Raw genomic sequence first — 17,976 nt, 5'->3', positions numbered from 1 at the left:
CTCATTCAATAGTAATAATAATAATGATAATAATAGTAATCGTAATTTGAAGGTTGGGCATGTTACTTTTCAATCTATTCTTGTTGCCTTCTTCTGAAGGCATGTAATATCTGGAGTCAGATCGAATATTACACTGGATTCAGTCAAGGTTTTGTAGAATGTTGTATATAGCTAACTATGTAAATAATGAGAGATGAGCCAAAAACTATTCTAATTAGGAGACTGAACATACTTACTTGTGGATTCAAAGGAATGCAGTCAACATTCTTTGATGGAGCAAATACTGAGGACAATGGTGATGGCAACAGCTTTATTTGCACTAGGCATTCCAGCTACAGATCTATTGCTCAACTAGTTAAGCAGCAGATCCTATTCAATGCAATGCTTTAACATGGTTTCCACATTGTACAAAACCTTGTCAGGACCAGACTCTAGATATTACGTAAATGATAAAAATTTTTTTTTCTTCACATAAATCCTAGACTGGCCAACTCGTAGTGTCATTTTGCACTATAAAATAAAAAAATCCTTTTGGCATTTTAAACTCCTCCACACCCGACTACCTGGCTTCTAGCCAATTAATTGCAGTCTCCACCACCCCACTCTCCAACTGGCAGCCCTCAACTCTCAGCGCAACTTAAGAGGTGAATTGTCAAAGTAGTGCGTGGGAAGCAGCACATCAAAATCCCACCTGTGGGGATGGCCCCTGTATCTCCCCACGCACCACCTTGAAATGTACCTCACTATTTTCAGTGTCACCTGAGCCGTCGGCTTTCATGGGAAGGTAGGGGCACAAAGTGGTTGACCTGTAAATCTTCAATTCAGAGAAGTCAATAGCAGAGTTAAATTTTGCAAAGTTTCATAAGATTGCCACTTGGCTACTCACCAGATTGACACAGACATTGATCAGTGACCTAAGGTGAGGCAGGAAGGATATGATTGGCTGCCTCTGAAGTGTCAAACAAACCCCTTCAATCAAATTGCTGGCAGGCTCCCACTCAACCTGTCGCCTGGAATACAATATAGGAGCCATTAGCAGCTTGGCTCCCTTCTGGAGACAGTCTGAAACAAGTGAATGAGACAGTGATTCTGACACCATCTAAGACAGGACGGGTGTCTGAGACAACAAAGTGCTTCACACGGGATGAAGATTACCCATGTTGTTCCAAAAGCACAGAGCACACTGGGAAGGGAAGAAGATACTGAAAACGTGGCAGAGGCACTCCTGCCCCACTCGACTAATGAGACAAAATCTATTGAAGAAAAAACAGAGATGATGAACGGGTTTCATTTTAAGTTCTCTGGTTTTTGCATGAGAGAGGGTACAAGACTACCATTTTAGGAAACCAATCGTAGGGGTAATTATTTTCAATAAAACTATTCTTACCCTAGCCTGCATTTCTGAAATCTATTTATCAGACTCTAGTTGATCTCATTAGCTTTTATACCAGACCACATATGGCTTAACTCCTGCCCAAAAGATCACATTAGAAGAAAATAGACTATTTCAAAAGTGTTCTTTGTTGTCCTCCTGATGATATTTTGAGCTACTTTCTATGGTAGTATAAATAGTGGTGTATATAACCTGGTTAGATGAATATGATATTTTCTGTAATAAAAGTCAACCTAGTCTAAATAAAAGCAATGGCCTCAGTATTGAAAGACTGATGCTTGTGCCTCCCAAATAGATAGATTGAGCTTCACTGATAACACTATTCCAAATATTATCCTAAAAATAATCAAGTAGTTATGCATAACTCAACTAGTCCAATGTATACTTCCTACCAAAATGAAGTCTCTGAAGTGATAAAATGAGGATTTTCATAAATGAAGATATATTGACATAACTGATGCCCAAGTAACTCAAGTCCAGTCCACATACCTCTTGTTGAATTGAGATTACCTGAAGAATTACACTCAAGGCAACCCCAATTCACAACATGCACCCCAAGAAAACTGCCTACAATTGACCAAGTCTACACATTGATTCAAAAACCTACTTTAGGAAAGATGATGTTCTTTATAGAGGGTATAATTATCAGACAAATGAGTCAGCCTAAGGATACGCTTAACATCTTTAGATACAAAGTCACTTAAGAATTTATTTTGGTGACACACTCTTGTAAGACTTATAAGACCCTGGCTGGCCATTGCCAATGGGAAAAAATGTTCCATGGGGGGCACTATAGGAAATAGGGGCACTTTAAGGGCAAGCCATCATGTCACTGAAACAACTAACATTGAAACAATGTAGAGGCATTTGTCATCCTGGCTTTAAAGGGGATAGGAACAAATTGGCAATTATCAGAATGAAATCTATCTCTTTTTTGTAAATTCAGCAAATGCTGAATTTGATATTGTAAATATCAAATGAGAACACAGGCTAACCCCTGGAGAAGTGCTGACAAATTCAACACTGAATGCAACACATTCTTGGGTAAGATTCACATTGATTTGGGGTTTAGTTTCAAAGGACAGAAAATGTTCTCAGTAACCCAGCCTTGAAATTTACAAATTAGTATGTTTATTGATATTTCTCAATTGGACTCTCTATGCTACACTCACTATGACTACAGGTCTCCACAGTGAGCTCAGATCTCCAGATAGATCGGCTCAGAGGCATCACAGGCTCACTGGGAAGCTTCCAATGGGTAGTGCAGGTGACTGAGCAGAGACAAAGTGGGATTAATGCTCAAAGTGGGACTAATGAATTAAGTAAAAAAGTGAAAATAACATATTTGTTATTAATCTCGTGTTATTTTAAGCTGCTGCTTGGTTAGTTATCATAAAGCTTGGCATTTCTCTTAATTGGTACCTAAAATACTATACTGAATACAGGAAAATAGCATTTTTTGAACAAATTAATTTTCCTTCCCTCCTCAGTTTTTTATTTCTAAGGAATAGCCTGCCCTGTTTCAAAAGGAATTGAAGAATATTCATTGAATTTCTTATGTGTCAAGTAAGAATGTGGCAACTAAGAAATGCATAGATTTTTCAGAATAAACAAATACACTTGTAAAAAATGTTGCTTCCTCCAAGGGTAGCCCTTGCTACCTACATATTCATATACCTGATTAGCTATGCTCATACACCAACAGAAAGCTTTCAAGTCCAGATTGATCCACCACCTCAAAATATGACAAACCCTAACTTGGAGGCTTGCAATATCAACATCTGACAGGAGGCCTTCTCACCTCAAAGTAGGCATCTTATGAATTTTGTTGAACATTCTATCCAATCTCTTTAAAATGAGGATAAGGGCTGGCCTCACTGCCTCGGCCGTCCAGTCTGTAATGGGTAGCATCTCCATGATGTAGCGCCGGAGCCCACGGCTCTCCATTGTCTGGGTATCGTATGGTGCCAGCTTCAGAAGTGAGTGTGCAATTTCTGCCAACCTATGTTGTTTTAAAAAGAGAGTAAGTTTAGAATGCCACAAAGGGGATTTTCCTACACAGCATCATGCTAATGACCCTCCATCCAGCACACCAACTCCCTGAACTAAGAACATTTTCCCAACATCTTCCACCCGCCAGCTCCTCTTGCAAGCACCAAACACATGCATATTAACAGAGAACCCAAGAGTATTCTAGCGGGTGAGCATAAGTAGGATCTGATGAGGAAACTAAAACTGAGAGTTTAAGGGTAGGTCAAACATACCTAGAGAACATCATTTTGAGGACAGCTATATTTTACACAAAGATGCACACACACCTATGCATACACACATTTGGTATATGTATATACACACAGAGAGATATGTATACACACACATCTACAGATATACGTATACATGTATGTGTGTATAAAACGGAAACTAAACTTTAATTTACAATAAAATCACTAACATCAGTTGTCCAAATAAGCTTCATGGCTTCATAGCCTTGTTCATTGCCCATAGTCAGCATCAAAGACACCCCGAAAAAAGTGGTATTGGTTGTTATTGAAGTGTTCAAACTCATTTCCAATTCTATCCCTCAAAGTCACTGCCTCTTTTGTCCTGATATGCAGATCCTCCTGCTCTACTTTATTCTTTCCATTAGAAATTAAACATTTGGTGGAAATTTTAGTATATCTATAAAGCTTAAGTAGATCAGATTAGAGTTGGATTCTAGCCTTTCAGAAATATACCTTCCTTTCCACCTTTGTATCTGTTTGAAAGTTTCCAAAATGTTAGAGGGCACAGATGTTTGGGCCCCTACCCTTGCAAGTCCTTATTTTTTATTAGGTAGAAACTGAGAAATGATGATTTTAATTACTACTTTCAGTTGCTTTTTTAATATCAGAGGAGTTAGTGAGAGGTACAACCTGTGGAACCTGGCTACCTATAGATGTATAAAGGTGTCTTTGCCAGGTAATAATTTAGCAAAACAGATCAATTTACTGATTGTTAACTTTATGTTTTTGAAACTAACCTTGGAAAAATTTAGAAAAGTACTAATGAGGGAAAATGAGAGCCCAGAATGTGTAGAGAGCACAGACTCCATCTCTTCTAGGCTAATTCTCTATTTTCTGAGTTGTTGGCATGTGCCCAGGCTGCCAGAGTTTCACATGTGTTTGCACTCCCCATTGTGCAGTGATTTCACACTGAGAATTTCAGTTCCTACTGGGAAAGGGGAGGACAGTTGGGGTGAAAGATCCTGTTGACTGAGTTAGACTGCCTGGATGGCTTCGGTTTGAGTTCCCTCCACCTTTTTAAGCCCCTAACTCAATTCTCCACTGGGACTGCTACTACATAACAGGAGGAGGTTCCAGATAAAAGAACATTAGAAATAAATGTCTCTATTTTTTTTTTTGACCCAAGTTTGCCTTGGTAAACTCATGAGGATGATCGTCTCAGTAGAATCTCAGGGTTGAAGGACACCAGTATATGCCTATAGGTAGCCAGGTCATACAGGTCAGACCTCTTAATAACTCCTCTGACATTAAAATGGACAGCTGAAAGCAGTAATTAAAATGATCATTTCCCAGTTTCCACCTAAGACTTAAAGAATGAGACTCTCCAAAGGTAGGGCCCAAACATCTGTGCACTCCTGACTAATTTAATTTTGGAAACTTTTCAACATATACAAAGGTAGAGAAGGAAGTATATAATGAACCTTCCATGTACCCATCACCCATATTCAACAGTTATTAACTCTTGGCTACTCTTGCTTCATTTATACCCCTAGTTACTTCCCCTTCACCCCACCCTAGGCTATTTTGAGGTAAATGACAAATATCATAATTTTATTCACTCATATTTCAGTATATGTATCCCTATGTTAAGGACTCAAAAAAATTAACCACAATACAGTATGACAGTTACCAATTGAAAATAATTGCTTGGTTAAAGAGGTCAATTTTATGATGAAGGGTAGAATTCAACTTTTAGTGGTAGACTTAATGTGTATTTCTAGTGACAGACACCTGAAACTTACGTAATATTATAATGCAATGTTACTTCAATACAAAATAAAATAAGTAAAAAAGCAACTATCTTGTTTTTACAATCCCCATACTCTCAATTTTTTAATAAAAATTGAAAACAAATCTGGATAAAGTAAGGTGAAATTTCAATTGGTTGATATATCTCTTAGGACTTCTAAAGAATAGGTTTCCCCTTTTTCAGCTCATTTCTGATGTCTCCAAATTTATTTGATGAAAGAAATTAGCTGTTTGTGTTGTAATGCTTCCTCCACTCTGGATTTTGCTGATTAAGTCTCTGGTGGCATTAATCCATACCCCTGCCCCAATATTTAACGTGACTGGTAGTGAAATGTAGGGTTAAGATGAGATTAGGATTTTGCAATTACTACTTGAATTTCTCCAATGCCCAGTCATGTTACAAAATGAAGCAAAAATTTCCTTCACTGTAGTCTTTACTATCACATGAACAATATTTTGGTAAAAAACATCCCTATGTCTCTTCCTCACTGAAAACATAAGAGACATTCCCATTGTGAGGAAGAGAGACAATGAAAGAGATGGAGAAAGTTAGAAAGAGGTGGAGAGAGACATATAGACGGAGAATCTGCAGAATTCCTCTTCTTCTGCTTTAGCAGCTCTGGGGGGAGCAAATGAGACAATAAATTTCCTTAAGGCAGACTCCATCTAATCAAGAATATTTTCCCTAAGAGGCCTGCAGTCAACCATACATTCTGCAAATGCAGGAATACAGATGGTCTCAGTGCATCTTCTTAGCTCTTTGGTTTGAATCGGATACTTGCAAATATCTCTTCTGTCTTTTTTTATCATCTCATTTCTCTTATTTTTATTAACTATAAGTGATTCTATCTATTCTTACCACTTTAAATACTGCCAATATACCCACAATTCCAAAATTTATGTTTATTTCTGACTTCTACAAATAACCAAATGTACATCAATTATACAAGAAAACCTTAATTATACCCTTTGTCTGATGTAGGGTCAGATTATAGGGATCTAACACTACTCAGCAACACAGAATATCTCTGTTTGGCCAGACATCATGGCAGGTCCGTTTTTATCAAAAGCTGCGAGAAATTGCACAAATAGAGATCATATAGTCTAAATATTCCCTGGTCGCTCTGTCTACCTTCCCATGGATTCAGTCCATGTCATAGCTGTGCTGTTGAATGACATCATCCTGGCTCTAGATCGTTTGCTCTTGCTGAATTGGGCTGTGCCGCGCTTTCCAGTGTCGGAAACAATAGCACTCAACTCTCCTGGAAACTGGCACTTTATTCACTAAGGAGACATTGTTGAGGATGTCATTCATACGTTACTCTGGACCATCACCATCCAGAAGACGTTGCTTCATATTTGAATTTTAAAACATGCAGTGTTTTATCATAAAACTAGCTTCTTATCTTGCTGACATTTGGATTTCGTTATCAATAATTTTCTCTTTTTTAAAAAAGATTTATTTATTTATGCATACAAGAACTTGGGTACAGGCCAGAGGTGCGGGAGGGTGAGAGGATTCACCAGAGACAGAGTGGGGAACAGAACAGGCAGATCGACAGAAATACACTGCTAAGGGGAGCAGTGGGTGAGTCAGGAGAGGTCTCCTGCACCATGTGGGTAGCTCCCTGGCCAGGGATTGAACTCATACTGTAGAAATACACTGCTAAGGGGAGCAGCGGGTGAGTCAGGAGAGGTCTCCTGCACCATGTGGGTAGCTCCCTGGCCAGGGATTGAACTCATACTGTAGTGGCTGCAGATAGCTTCATAGGTTGCGTCTTAACCCCTTGCGCCACCAAGGAGGCCCAATTTTCCCTTTTTTTTTTTTTTTTGTTAATTAAGAATCTCAAAGTCAAATCATGGTTCATAAATAGTATCTAATATAATAAAATCCTATCAATTTCCTGTGTTAATCTTATCATAAATATCACTGCCTTCCCACTCATTTCTCACATTATTTTGACCTTCTAATTTGTATCTTCTTTCTTTGTATCATCTAAGTTTCTAAGTTGCTTCAATCCTTTGGCACATGATAAATACATGAACACACACAATATGTATAGATAGTACTTGAAATACCACAGTACAGATTTTTTCTTAAATATGGCTCCTGTATTGGACTGTGATTAAGTTGAGGACCAGGAATTTGCCTTATATACCCAGTGCCTAGCATAGTATTTGAATCATTCTCCTTTACATTTGCATCTAATGAACTGTAGGTCTGTGCCAGGCGCTGAGCTAAGGCATTTGCACTATAGCTCCTTTAATCTCTAATAGGGTTTGACCTCAAGAGGGAGCTCCAGGCCTCTCTGACTCATGCCCCCTGCTCCAAGATACCTTAAGGAGATCCAAAAGGTCAATAATAGGACAGTAATTAAATCATCATGACATCCTCTTTTTCTCCCCCCCCCCATCCTTCCTTTCAGCCTTTCTCCTCTCTCCTTCTCTTTCAGCCATCAGTCAGGAATCTTTGCCCTTTTCTCCCACAAAAAATGACTGGACTCTCTGACTCTGGAATTGTGAAGTTGTTCTGTTCACAAAATTACTCAGGTCATCCGTCATGATCAGCAGGAAAGGAAGAAATGAAGTGAATGGAGCACTGGGTTGCTATGGCAACAGGATCTTGTCACGCCAACTGTCCTCCCTTTTCCCAGGGTAGGAACTGAAATTGTCAGTGTGAAATCGCTGCACAATGGGGACTGTGAACACACGTGAAACTGGCGTTCTGAATGTGTGCCAAGTTAGAGATATGAGATTAGCCTGGAAGAGAAAGAGCCTCTCTTTCTCTACACATTCTGGCCTCTCATTTTCCCTCATTAGAACCTTATAAATTTTTCCAAGGCAAATTTAAAAAATGTCAAGAATCAGTAAATTGATCTGTTCTGCTAAATTGCTATGTTATTTCTGAAAGGCTAGAATCCAACTCTCTACTTTGTTTTATAGATATACTAAAATTTCCCATTGAATATTTAATTACTACTGGTATTTTCTTTTCAAGGAAATTTTTATGACTCTTTAAAAACTGTACAAATCTAAGTAGAGGATCCTATGGAATCATATACCTTTTAAGAATTTGAAAATACAAACAGCCTTTATGATCTGAGTAACAAGTGAGATGGCATTTCCACAGGAAGAAGGAAATATGTGTGCAATCAAATGCAATTTGTGGGTTTTTTCCTGGAACCCTGGAGTACAAGCTTTTAAATGGTGCTGACCTCATACAATTCAGAATTTTTACTAAGGCACTTTTTTGAAATGTGAAGGTTTTCACGTATGGTTTTCGTAAAAGGGATCTTAGCCCTAAGCAACATGTGACTCAGATCAAAACCATGACTTCCCTGCAGGACACTTAGGTCACAGAAGGGCAGAACTACTCCTTGCCAGGAATGTACAAGTGCATTTTTTCATGTAAAATGAACAGAGAGCAATAATTGGGTTCTGTTTAAAGATTAGAATCTGGATAGTAAATAGTACTTGGAAGAAGGATATATTTCTAAGAATTCAAATGATGAGGAACTCCCTGGTGGTACAGGGGTTAAAGTATCAGCACCATCAAGCTATCACCAGTCACTGCTACTGCTGCATGAGTTTGATCCCTGGTCAGGGATTTAACCCACATGGCGCAGCAGACCTCTCCTGTCTCGCCTGCTGCTCTCCTCAGCAGTATATTTGAGTAGATCTGCCCGTTCTGCTTCTCACTCTGTCTCTGATGCATCCTCTCAGCCTCCTGCACCTCTGGCCTACACCCCAGTTCTTGTATGCATAATTAAAATAAATCTAAAAAAAAGAATTCAGGTGATGAAATTTCCCTTTCGCTTTTTATTGAGGGGCAAATATATAGACTATGCTTTCCTGTCTCTGTGAACATTTTCCACTGACCACCCTGAGGTCCTTTTTGATGGACATGACAGTTTTTCCAGAGGCCGTCAGAGGATACACATCCAGGCCACAGCAAACAGAATTCTGAGTGTCTCAAGTTTGTATCCCAGGGAAGCTCCAGCTTCAACACACACATGCACACACACATGCATGCACATGCACAAGCACACACACACATGATTGAAGCCACATCCACACTTGGGGCAGAGGCAGCAGGTACCTCATGTGGGACTTGACGTCTAGCAACTCCAATGCGGTGACCCGTGGCTCCCCGGCCAGGTTTTGTAAGATCTTCAGCCGTGGCCCACAGTGTTTGTAGAACTCGGTGCAGATATTCAACAGGGACTCCCGTGGCCTTCTGAACTCCTCCCGAGCAATTCTCTCATCTAGTTCCTCTCTGGGAAGACCTTGCCCTTCCTCCAGTAAGTGAAGGTTTTCCCTGGGGAATTACAGAAGGTTAACTGGTGGTCTGAGAAGGTGTGGGAGGGGGGCAACTGTCTGGGGAGGGTATTTACTAAAGAAAAAGATAAGATCCCTTATACGTAAGTTAATAAGTGAGTAGGGCAGGGCCTAGAAGAATCTCATCTACAGGATAAAATTTATCATCCTAGAAGAAATTGGTACCCCAAACTGTGATAGTTTTACATTAACCTTCTGAGGATTTACCCAGAAACAGTATGCCAGGCATTAATTAAATGAAGTCTAATGAAACCATAACCCAACTCAAAAGGCAATCACCACAAAGTATCAAAATTAGTGTGAAATTAGGGCCTGTCTTTCTGTACCTGATAAAGTGCAGTTTGGCGCCTTGTTCTTGGTACCTGGAGTGAGAAAAACCATGTGCATAACCATTCGAGCAAAGACAGGGGCTGTGTGATGGGGCTTTAATTCTAAAAAACCCTGGAAGGTATAGAGTTTAATAAGCACACAAATACTAATCCTGAAATATAAAATCTGACTCTTTCATTTGCTTACCACATATGTTACAATTATAACTGTTATGACAGCTGTTTCATTACTATATAATTTGTTTTATTTTCAATATAAATATATACAAAGAGCAGGGTATTAACTTTATATAAGTAATGATACATACTTAAAAATGTGCTTCAGAGAGAGTGGAAAATTTAGTTTCTCCTTAAATTTTTCCTGCTAATCACTCCATACACAGAATAAAGAACTTTCTTGCAAACTCATTTTGGATTTTCCCTATTTTAACTCCTCCTTGGAGGAGAAAACTAAACTTTTTGCCTATGTTGGAATATTTAGAGATTATCACAGAAAGAATGAAGCAGGTAAAGTAAGTAACTAGTGTTATACCCAAAAAGGAAAGAGATTAAATAAAAAACTATGAAGGCATCATTTAAGAACCTAAGTCAAAGTTCATAAGAAATGTTTATAGAAAATCTTTTCAGATGAAATGCCTCTGCCAGGCCTCCCGGTGATGGCCAGGGAGCAACCCACATGGCACAGCAGACCTCTCCTGCCTCGCCCGCTGCTTCCCTCAGTAGTGATTTCAGTAGATCTGCCTGTTGTATTCCCCACTCTCTCTGGTGACTCTTCTTACCCCTCACGCCTCTGGCTTACACCCCAGTTCTTGTATGCATAAATAAATAAATCTTTAAAAAAAAAAAAAAGAAAGAAAGTTGCCTCTGCTTAGCTACCACTTCCTGATTATTATTATTTCACTTGCCTTGTTCTTGGAGACAAATAAAACAACACTGGAATAGTGCAAAAACTTCCCAGGAGCCAGAGAACATCTTGCACATCCATGCAAACAAACTGACAGCGATACCAGTTTATAAAGGTGGCTTGGGTTTCTTTTCGACAATGCCAAAAGAAGCCGTGGTATTTCTCGTAACTCTAAACTCTCCTTTGTGTTTTCCCTTTGGACATTTCCACACTCAGTATTTACTGTCTTCACAATTCTTTGCATTCCCAACAGCTGAGATGCAGGCTGTATGGAATTGAGAGGCTTAGAAATCTGAGACCAGTGAATTACCTGGTGTTCACCCCAGATGACATGGCATGATTAGCAGTGGTGGTTCCTTTGTGACCTTGGTCACACCTGCTCATTTGTGGGGCTGTCATGGGCCTGCAACAAAGACAGTAACCACTTAACAAAACAACAACAGAAGTAGAAACAGGTATGTGATCCTCAAGTTCTTTAAGCTCACAAAAGTTTTATAGTTTTAGAATCTTAAGAAAACAGACTGTCTAGCTTTGGGCTTTTCTGTCATACTCTGTCATCATTTCTGTTCTGAGGGCCACTTTAAGGGAACATTGTTCTTAAGGATCCACATTCATTATGATTTAAATTCTTCTATATCTGAGTAATAAACTATTACGTTAACTCAGGCATTTATGAATTCAGATTTCTAAGTCTATACTTAGAAATTAAGGGTGAAGTAAGAGTTTTCAGTCCTATAGATACCACCAGGAAATTAATCATTCTAGAAAGTAAGTAAAAGGTCAGGGTATATATACTATTTTAGCCACCTACACCATAATCAGTCATTCTATGTTCTGAAAACCATCAAAGAATGAAAGAATCTTTCTCATCAATATTTTACCTATGACTTCCCAGGCAAGTGAATAAATTTGTACTCAACTAAAGTTGGGGAACAGATGCTGAGGAACAGATCTGAACCATCTCATTTGATAGCTGCAGGGTTCACTTTAAATATTAGGTAAACTGCCTCTGTATCAGCATCTGAGACATGGAAGGGATAGTGTAATTTTTCAAAGCAATTGCTTGCACAGACCCTCTAAGGCTGGCTCCCCTGGTGCTGTTCATCTTCTGTATGCTGGGTGTAGCTGGGAAGTAAGTAGGCTTTTAGCAATCACACCAAGTCTTCTCTTTCGATGCCCTTGTTGTGTTAGACAGAATATAAAGATGGCCCTAAGACTTTCACCTCCTGATGTTATGTCAGTGACAGTGTTACCATGTTATATAGCAAAAGGGCGATTATCTGGGTCGTTTTAATCTCATCACACCAGTTCTTTAAAGGCAGAGACTTTTCTCTGGCTAGAGAGATTGCAAACATGAGAAGGACTCAAGGTGCCACACTTGCTGGAAACAGAGGGGCCAGGAACAAGAACAGAGGTGATTTCTCAAAGCAGAGCGGGTCCCCGACCTAAAGTGAAATGATGCGGGAATCAGGCCCCAAAGTGGATTTCCCCCCAAAACCTTTAACAAAAATTGAATGACATCTTGATTTTGTCTTTTTGAGATCCTGATTATAGAAACCAGCTGAGTCAGCCTGAACTTTTGCTCTACAGAACTATTAGATAATTGATGTGTTTTGTTTAAGCCTCTAAGCTTATTGTTATGCATTATATAAAAATAGAAAATACACATGTATTTATTTATTTACTACTACTTATATATTAATTATTTTTTCAGGGAAAATAAAAATTAGGAGTGAAACAGAATTCTTTGTATCTTCTTTTTGTAAAAAAAAAAATGAGGGCCTCCCCTGGTGGCGCAGTGGTTGAGCGCTGGGCTGCGAGGCTGCCTGCAGCCTCTGCTACGCCGGTTTGTTCCCCGGCTGCCAGTGAGGGTACCACCAAAAAAAAAAAAAAAAAAAAAGGACAATTTTGTTATAAATAAGTAGAATTAACTAATGACAGTAGATCTATTCCACCAAAAGAATATTAAATGCACTGGAATATTTAAATGCCAGAACCCTATCCAGAAATCGTTGTAGAATTTGGGGTGAGTTGATTTTGGCTAAGTTAATTGGCATATCCTTATAGAAGAGAATATTGTGGAGGAAAGCATCACTATGGGAAATACGAGGAGAAAGCGTCGAAGTTGCACATGGGAAAATAGATTGCTGCACATGGGAAAATAGTTGCACATGGGAAAATAGTCTGATAGTTCCCTGTAAGGTGTTCTCCCCCTAGGACTTTAGTGAAACCATCTGCAAAGCACTAGACTCCTCCCCACTGGAGGGGCAGTCTGTCCTGTCTTCCTGCTTTCCATTTCTTCAAGGTTTTGGGGCTACATTCAGTCCACCTAGGCTGGCCATACGGCTCATAATTAGAAATTAAATATATATTGTCTTAGTAACACTCTGACTTCCTCTCTCCCTTGGTGCATGCATAAAACTCACTCTCACCCTCAACTGAGGGATTTCAGGCAGCCCTTTCATCAACAGAGCGAGACACCTGTGGGGAATTTGGTGCCTTTTGGTGTGGTTAGAGAGGACATTAGGCTAAGGATAGGAACAAACTAGGAAGAAGGATTACCCACCTCCACCAGGGGAAGAATATATTTTTCCAGCTGATTTTAGAGGGGGATGGAGAAGGAAAGTCAATTGTCTGCATCCTTTTCTGCCCTCACCTCCCCCATCCTGTTGTTCCACTTCTGTCTCCTCCCAGTCAGACCCGTTCCCCTACCTGGTGGATGAACCCCTTCTGCCTCTGCACCCAGGAATCTTGTGACTGGACTAACTTGGGGTTTTTGTTTAGGTCCTAGCTCTGGTGTCAATTTGCCTTTTCATTCCAAATCTCTCAGCACAGTTGAGTCATATCCCACAGAGAATCTGGCAATTTTAGGATTATAATAAAATTCTACAGTTTGTTGCATAGTTTCTGAAGTTTCAGTTTAAAAAACACCTCACAAACAGTGAAATAATAAAGGAATGCTTCATTGGAATCACAGACATTATACATCTCATAAAATAATATGTAAGCTAATAAAAAGGTGGGTCACATTTTTACATATACTAAAATGGCCCTTTTATAAAAGATTTGTTTAACCACCGGCTCAAAGCTGTCATTGAAACTCAGCAAGCTATATGCAACATGTGTTTAGTAATCACGGTAGAATTATTATTACTGTTTTTGTTGGTATGACTTTTATTCAGAGTATATATTTATCAAAAAACTTAAGGAATGTTTTCAGTTTTAAGGCATAAATGGCTGTGTTTGGGTAACTACCTATTAATAAAGATTGTAGAGATTTTTAGCCACTACATTTTTCTTTCTTCATCTTTTTGATAAATACATGCAGTTTAAGGCTGTGGACATTTCTGCCGATGGTATTACCTGGTGAGGACCTCCACGCTGTATAAGAGGGCCTGCAGGGAAGTGGCAAGAGCAGCCGTGGCAGCGATCTCCTCCCGGGCTGCAGGTACCGTCTCCACTTGTGATGTCTGCCTTTTTAGCTTTTGTAGGTAACATGGGACTAAAGCTTCCAAAACCATCAGCATCTGAAGACTGTAATCAATGGAAAGAAAACCAAGTTCCATTTTGTATTTTATTTTTGTTGGCTGTGTCAGATTTAGCAGCATAGAGAAGCAAGAAGACGCTAGAGAGACAATGAATTCTGATTCGGATCCTATCTCACCCAAGTCAAGAGTTATTAAAGCTACTAGAAACACTGATCAGCATTAATGACCAGCAAAAGAGAATGAAATCCTGGCTTTTAGCAAGAATAAGCACTGGTCAGGGAAATAAGTATATATACAGGTGGTTTCAAGAACAGTAGAGTGATAAGAGGTGGATTTATACAGTCCCTCCAGAGAAACAGGCCTCAGAATCATCAGCAAATCTTCCATTCACAAATTTGCTGGGAGTGATTTTCCAGCTGAAAGGAATGTTAGACAAGATGAAACCCTTTCCTAGAAGGGTGTCTGCCAAAAACTTAAGCGAGTTTATAGCAAGAGTCTGTGAAATGCCATTGTGATGCAGCAGGTCTGAAAACACCTGCTTTCCAGGGTGGATTTAGTATTGGGGTATCAGCAACATCCTCTCAAAGGACAAGTGGAAATCAAACAGTTATTATACAAGGTTAGATTGTTACTTTCTAAACTATAAATGCAACACATCAACCCTGATCATTTGTTGGGCGATTTCCCCAATTGAGGTGACGTTTCCACACTGTAGATTCCCAGTCAGACACTGATTGGTATCAAGTTCTCATTTCCTTTGCTCCACTCTCTGTTCCACAATTGATACCCATAAGTCTCTGCCTTGGTTTCTGTGAACTGAGTATTAGTTTCTGGTAATGCAATTTTGCTCTAGAGTCAGAAAAAGGAGATTTTCACAATTTTGTGAGTAACAGGGTACAGCTATGACACTCATTTGAGGTTTACTACCTTTTGGACATCTTAAGCAAGGCAAGAAGTTAGTTCTGCTTCCTATAATAATCATCTTACTAGACAGGCTGGACAAGCATTTAAAATTATTATTGAATGTACTGGATAGATGCTAAGGTGGCCAAGTATCTTTAGGAGGCAGGCAGATTCTGGAAAAAGGGAAGGGTTAGTTCATGTAGATATTATGTAGCAATTGACTTCTCAGGGCATTTGCCATTTGGGAAATTGTTTGGGACCAAGAAGCTAAGGACAAATCCATGCACATGTGTGGGCTAAGAATTCTGAAGCTAAGCAGAATTTTCAGCAGTCTCATGAAAATGAGAAAATATATATTGGAGTTCAGGGCCTCCAAGGAGGATTTAGGTCCTAGGAGTGAGTAATATAGAACAGCCCTAGCAAGACTGAAACCCAGCTTTAAATCAAATGAATCACAGACTGAAATAAGATAAACTGCCTTACCCTAATTGCCTGTCAGACAGTAAAAGTAAATCCTTTTGGAAGAGGATACCATAAACCAAACTCTTGATTGTTCCCCCTGACCCCATACAACACTCAGTATTCAAAATATACCAGTTTTGTCAGACCAAAGTGATACAAACCCAAGGAAAAGACATCATAAATAAAACTACAAGCTCAATAAATATTGGAGTTAACCAGACTCAGGCTTCAAATAACTGGTTATAATATTGGCTACAGTAGATTAAAAAATGGGGAATTTCATCAATCCTCAAAAATTTATAAAAGAAACAACTGGAATTTCTAGAATTGAACACTAAAAAATTTAAAATTAAAAACTCAAGAGACATAAAGAACATGACAGGAAGGATATGTATGTTTGTAATGGAATCCTATAAGGAGAGGAGAAAATGGGCCAGAAGAAATATTTGAATTGACAGGTCAAATTAAAAAAAAAAAGTTTGACACATGCAATTTGCAGCAACATGGATGGCACTGGAAGGGATCATGCTCAGTGAAATAAGCCAAAAAGAAAAAGAAAAATACCGGATGGTCTCACTCATAGCAGGAATCTAGAAAACTTAAATAAGGGACCAGGAAAATGAATAACTATAAGAAAGTGAAAATCAAAATCAACAAAAAACTATGAACCAGAGACACTTTTTGGGGGGTGGGGGAGCGGGAGGGGAGGGATTGGGGTCAGAATGGGGGGGTTGCAATTGTATGGGGAATATAAAAATAAAATTTATTATAAAAAAAAAAAGTTTGAAAGCTGTCAATCCTTATATTCAAGAAGCTCTCTGGATCCCAAGAAGTATAACTACAAAGAAAATCATACCTACGCGCATCACAAACTATTGAAAACTTAAAGAAAAGGAAAAATCTTTAAAGCAGCCAGAGAAAAAGACACATTAAAACTCAAATGAACAGTAAGATTTAATACTGACTTTTTCATGTAAATAATGAATATCTTTATTCCTTGACAATGGAATATCTACTTTAAATTCTCTTTAAAAATTGCCAATAGACTCATAGATCAGAAGAAAATATCCTTCAAATATTCAACAAAATTTCTTAGCAACTAAAATAATAGAATTGGTTACAAGCAGATCTGTACCAAAAGAAGTAATAAAGGCAGTTATTTTAGCATAAGCAAAAAATTCTCATTTAGATACACAGTACTGAAGGAAGGAATAAAGACCAACAGAAAGGATAACTATAAATATCAATTATGCTATTAATTTGCATTATATGCAAAAGCAATATATCCTAAACAGGAATAAACATCTGAGTTGCTACCCAAATTTCAAATCAGAGGATTTCAAATTAATGATAATAATTTTTAGAACCTCTGCTGTGACAAATTTCTTAAAATTAGGAGAGCTTGAAAACTTACTTGCCAGTCTATTATGGACTGTTATTAGCAATATAATCTTTGTATTCATTCAAAAAATTGTATTTTGGTAAATTTACTTATACCAAGGCACAGGATTAAAGCTTGCAGTTACCTTCTGAATGATTCAGGTGCATATGCTACCACGGTCACACAGAGTTTAATGGCCTCACTTATAGAGAATGTCAGGTCTTCATTTCCGTAGCAGAAATCTTTGGGGACAGATCAAGGCACAAAATCAGAGTGGATTCTACCAGCTGTAAGGAAGAACTTATCACTCCTAACATTTTCTTTCCAGTGGTATTTTGTAGTCATGTCTTCATCAAACTTCCTTTCTAAACTGTGAGCTCTATTAATGTCCTCAACTAAAGGAACTGAAAATTCTGTTTTCTGCTTTGATTAATTGGATGAAAAATGAAAGTGCTTTATTTAGGGGGTAGTTTTTAAAGCTCTCACCTACTAGAAGAAATCAAAGGACATTTAGATGTCTAAGTTGAAGCATAGATGTCTCAGTTATCTTAGAATTCCCTTTAGTCCTAAACATTCCATGATAATAAACAATGACTTTGGAGAGTTATTCACTTAGAATTGCCCAGGAAACCCCAATTTTCTGAAAACTACAGAACTCAAGCAGTGCTTTACTAAGCATCCTTTAAATACAGTTTTCATGGCAGAGATTTCCTTAGCCTTTAGGGCTTGCCAGAAATTGACTAGAAA

At 38.6% G+C, this 17,976-nt stretch overlaps 1 protein-coding gene across 2 annotated transcripts in view; it reads right to left on the bottom strand.

Annotated features, from left to right (window-relative positions):
* Nucleotides 1-17,976, bottom strand: part of UNC80 (unc-80 homolog, NALCN channel complex subunit) — a 184,253-nt gene that overhangs the window by 25,407 nt on the left and 140,870 nt on the right. For both annotated transcript variants that reach the window (XM_037523962.2, XM_037523964.2), the window contains 7 exons: nucleotides 17,375-17,471; nucleotides 14,359-14,529; nucleotides 11,306-11,398; nucleotides 10,089-10,124; nucleotides 9,524-9,742; nucleotides 3,195-3,395; nucleotides 887-1,010 (listed from right to left, as the gene is read on the bottom strand). In XM_037523962.2, coding sequence (XP_037379859.1) covers nucleotides 887-1,010; nucleotides 3,195-3,395; nucleotides 9,524-9,742; nucleotides 10,089-10,124; nucleotides 11,306-11,398; nucleotides 14,359-14,529; nucleotides 17,375-17,471 — 941 coding nt within the window. The remainder of the gene's footprint in view (nucleotides 1-886; nucleotides 1,011-3,194; nucleotides 3,396-9,523; nucleotides 9,743-10,088; nucleotides 10,125-11,305; nucleotides 11,399-14,358; nucleotides 14,530-17,374; nucleotides 17,472-17,976) is intronic.

This window comes from Talpa occidentalis, unplaced genomic scaffold (assembly GCF_014898055.3).
Source record: "Talpa occidentalis isolate TD23 unplaced genomic scaffold, MPIMG_talOcc4v2.1 talOcc4.3, whole genome shotgun sequence".
Classification (NCBI taxonomy): Eukaryota; Metazoa; Chordata; class Mammalia; order Eulipotyphla; family Talpidae; genus Talpa; species Talpa occidentalis.
This window is presented reverse-complemented; position numbering and strand designations above follow the sequence as displayed.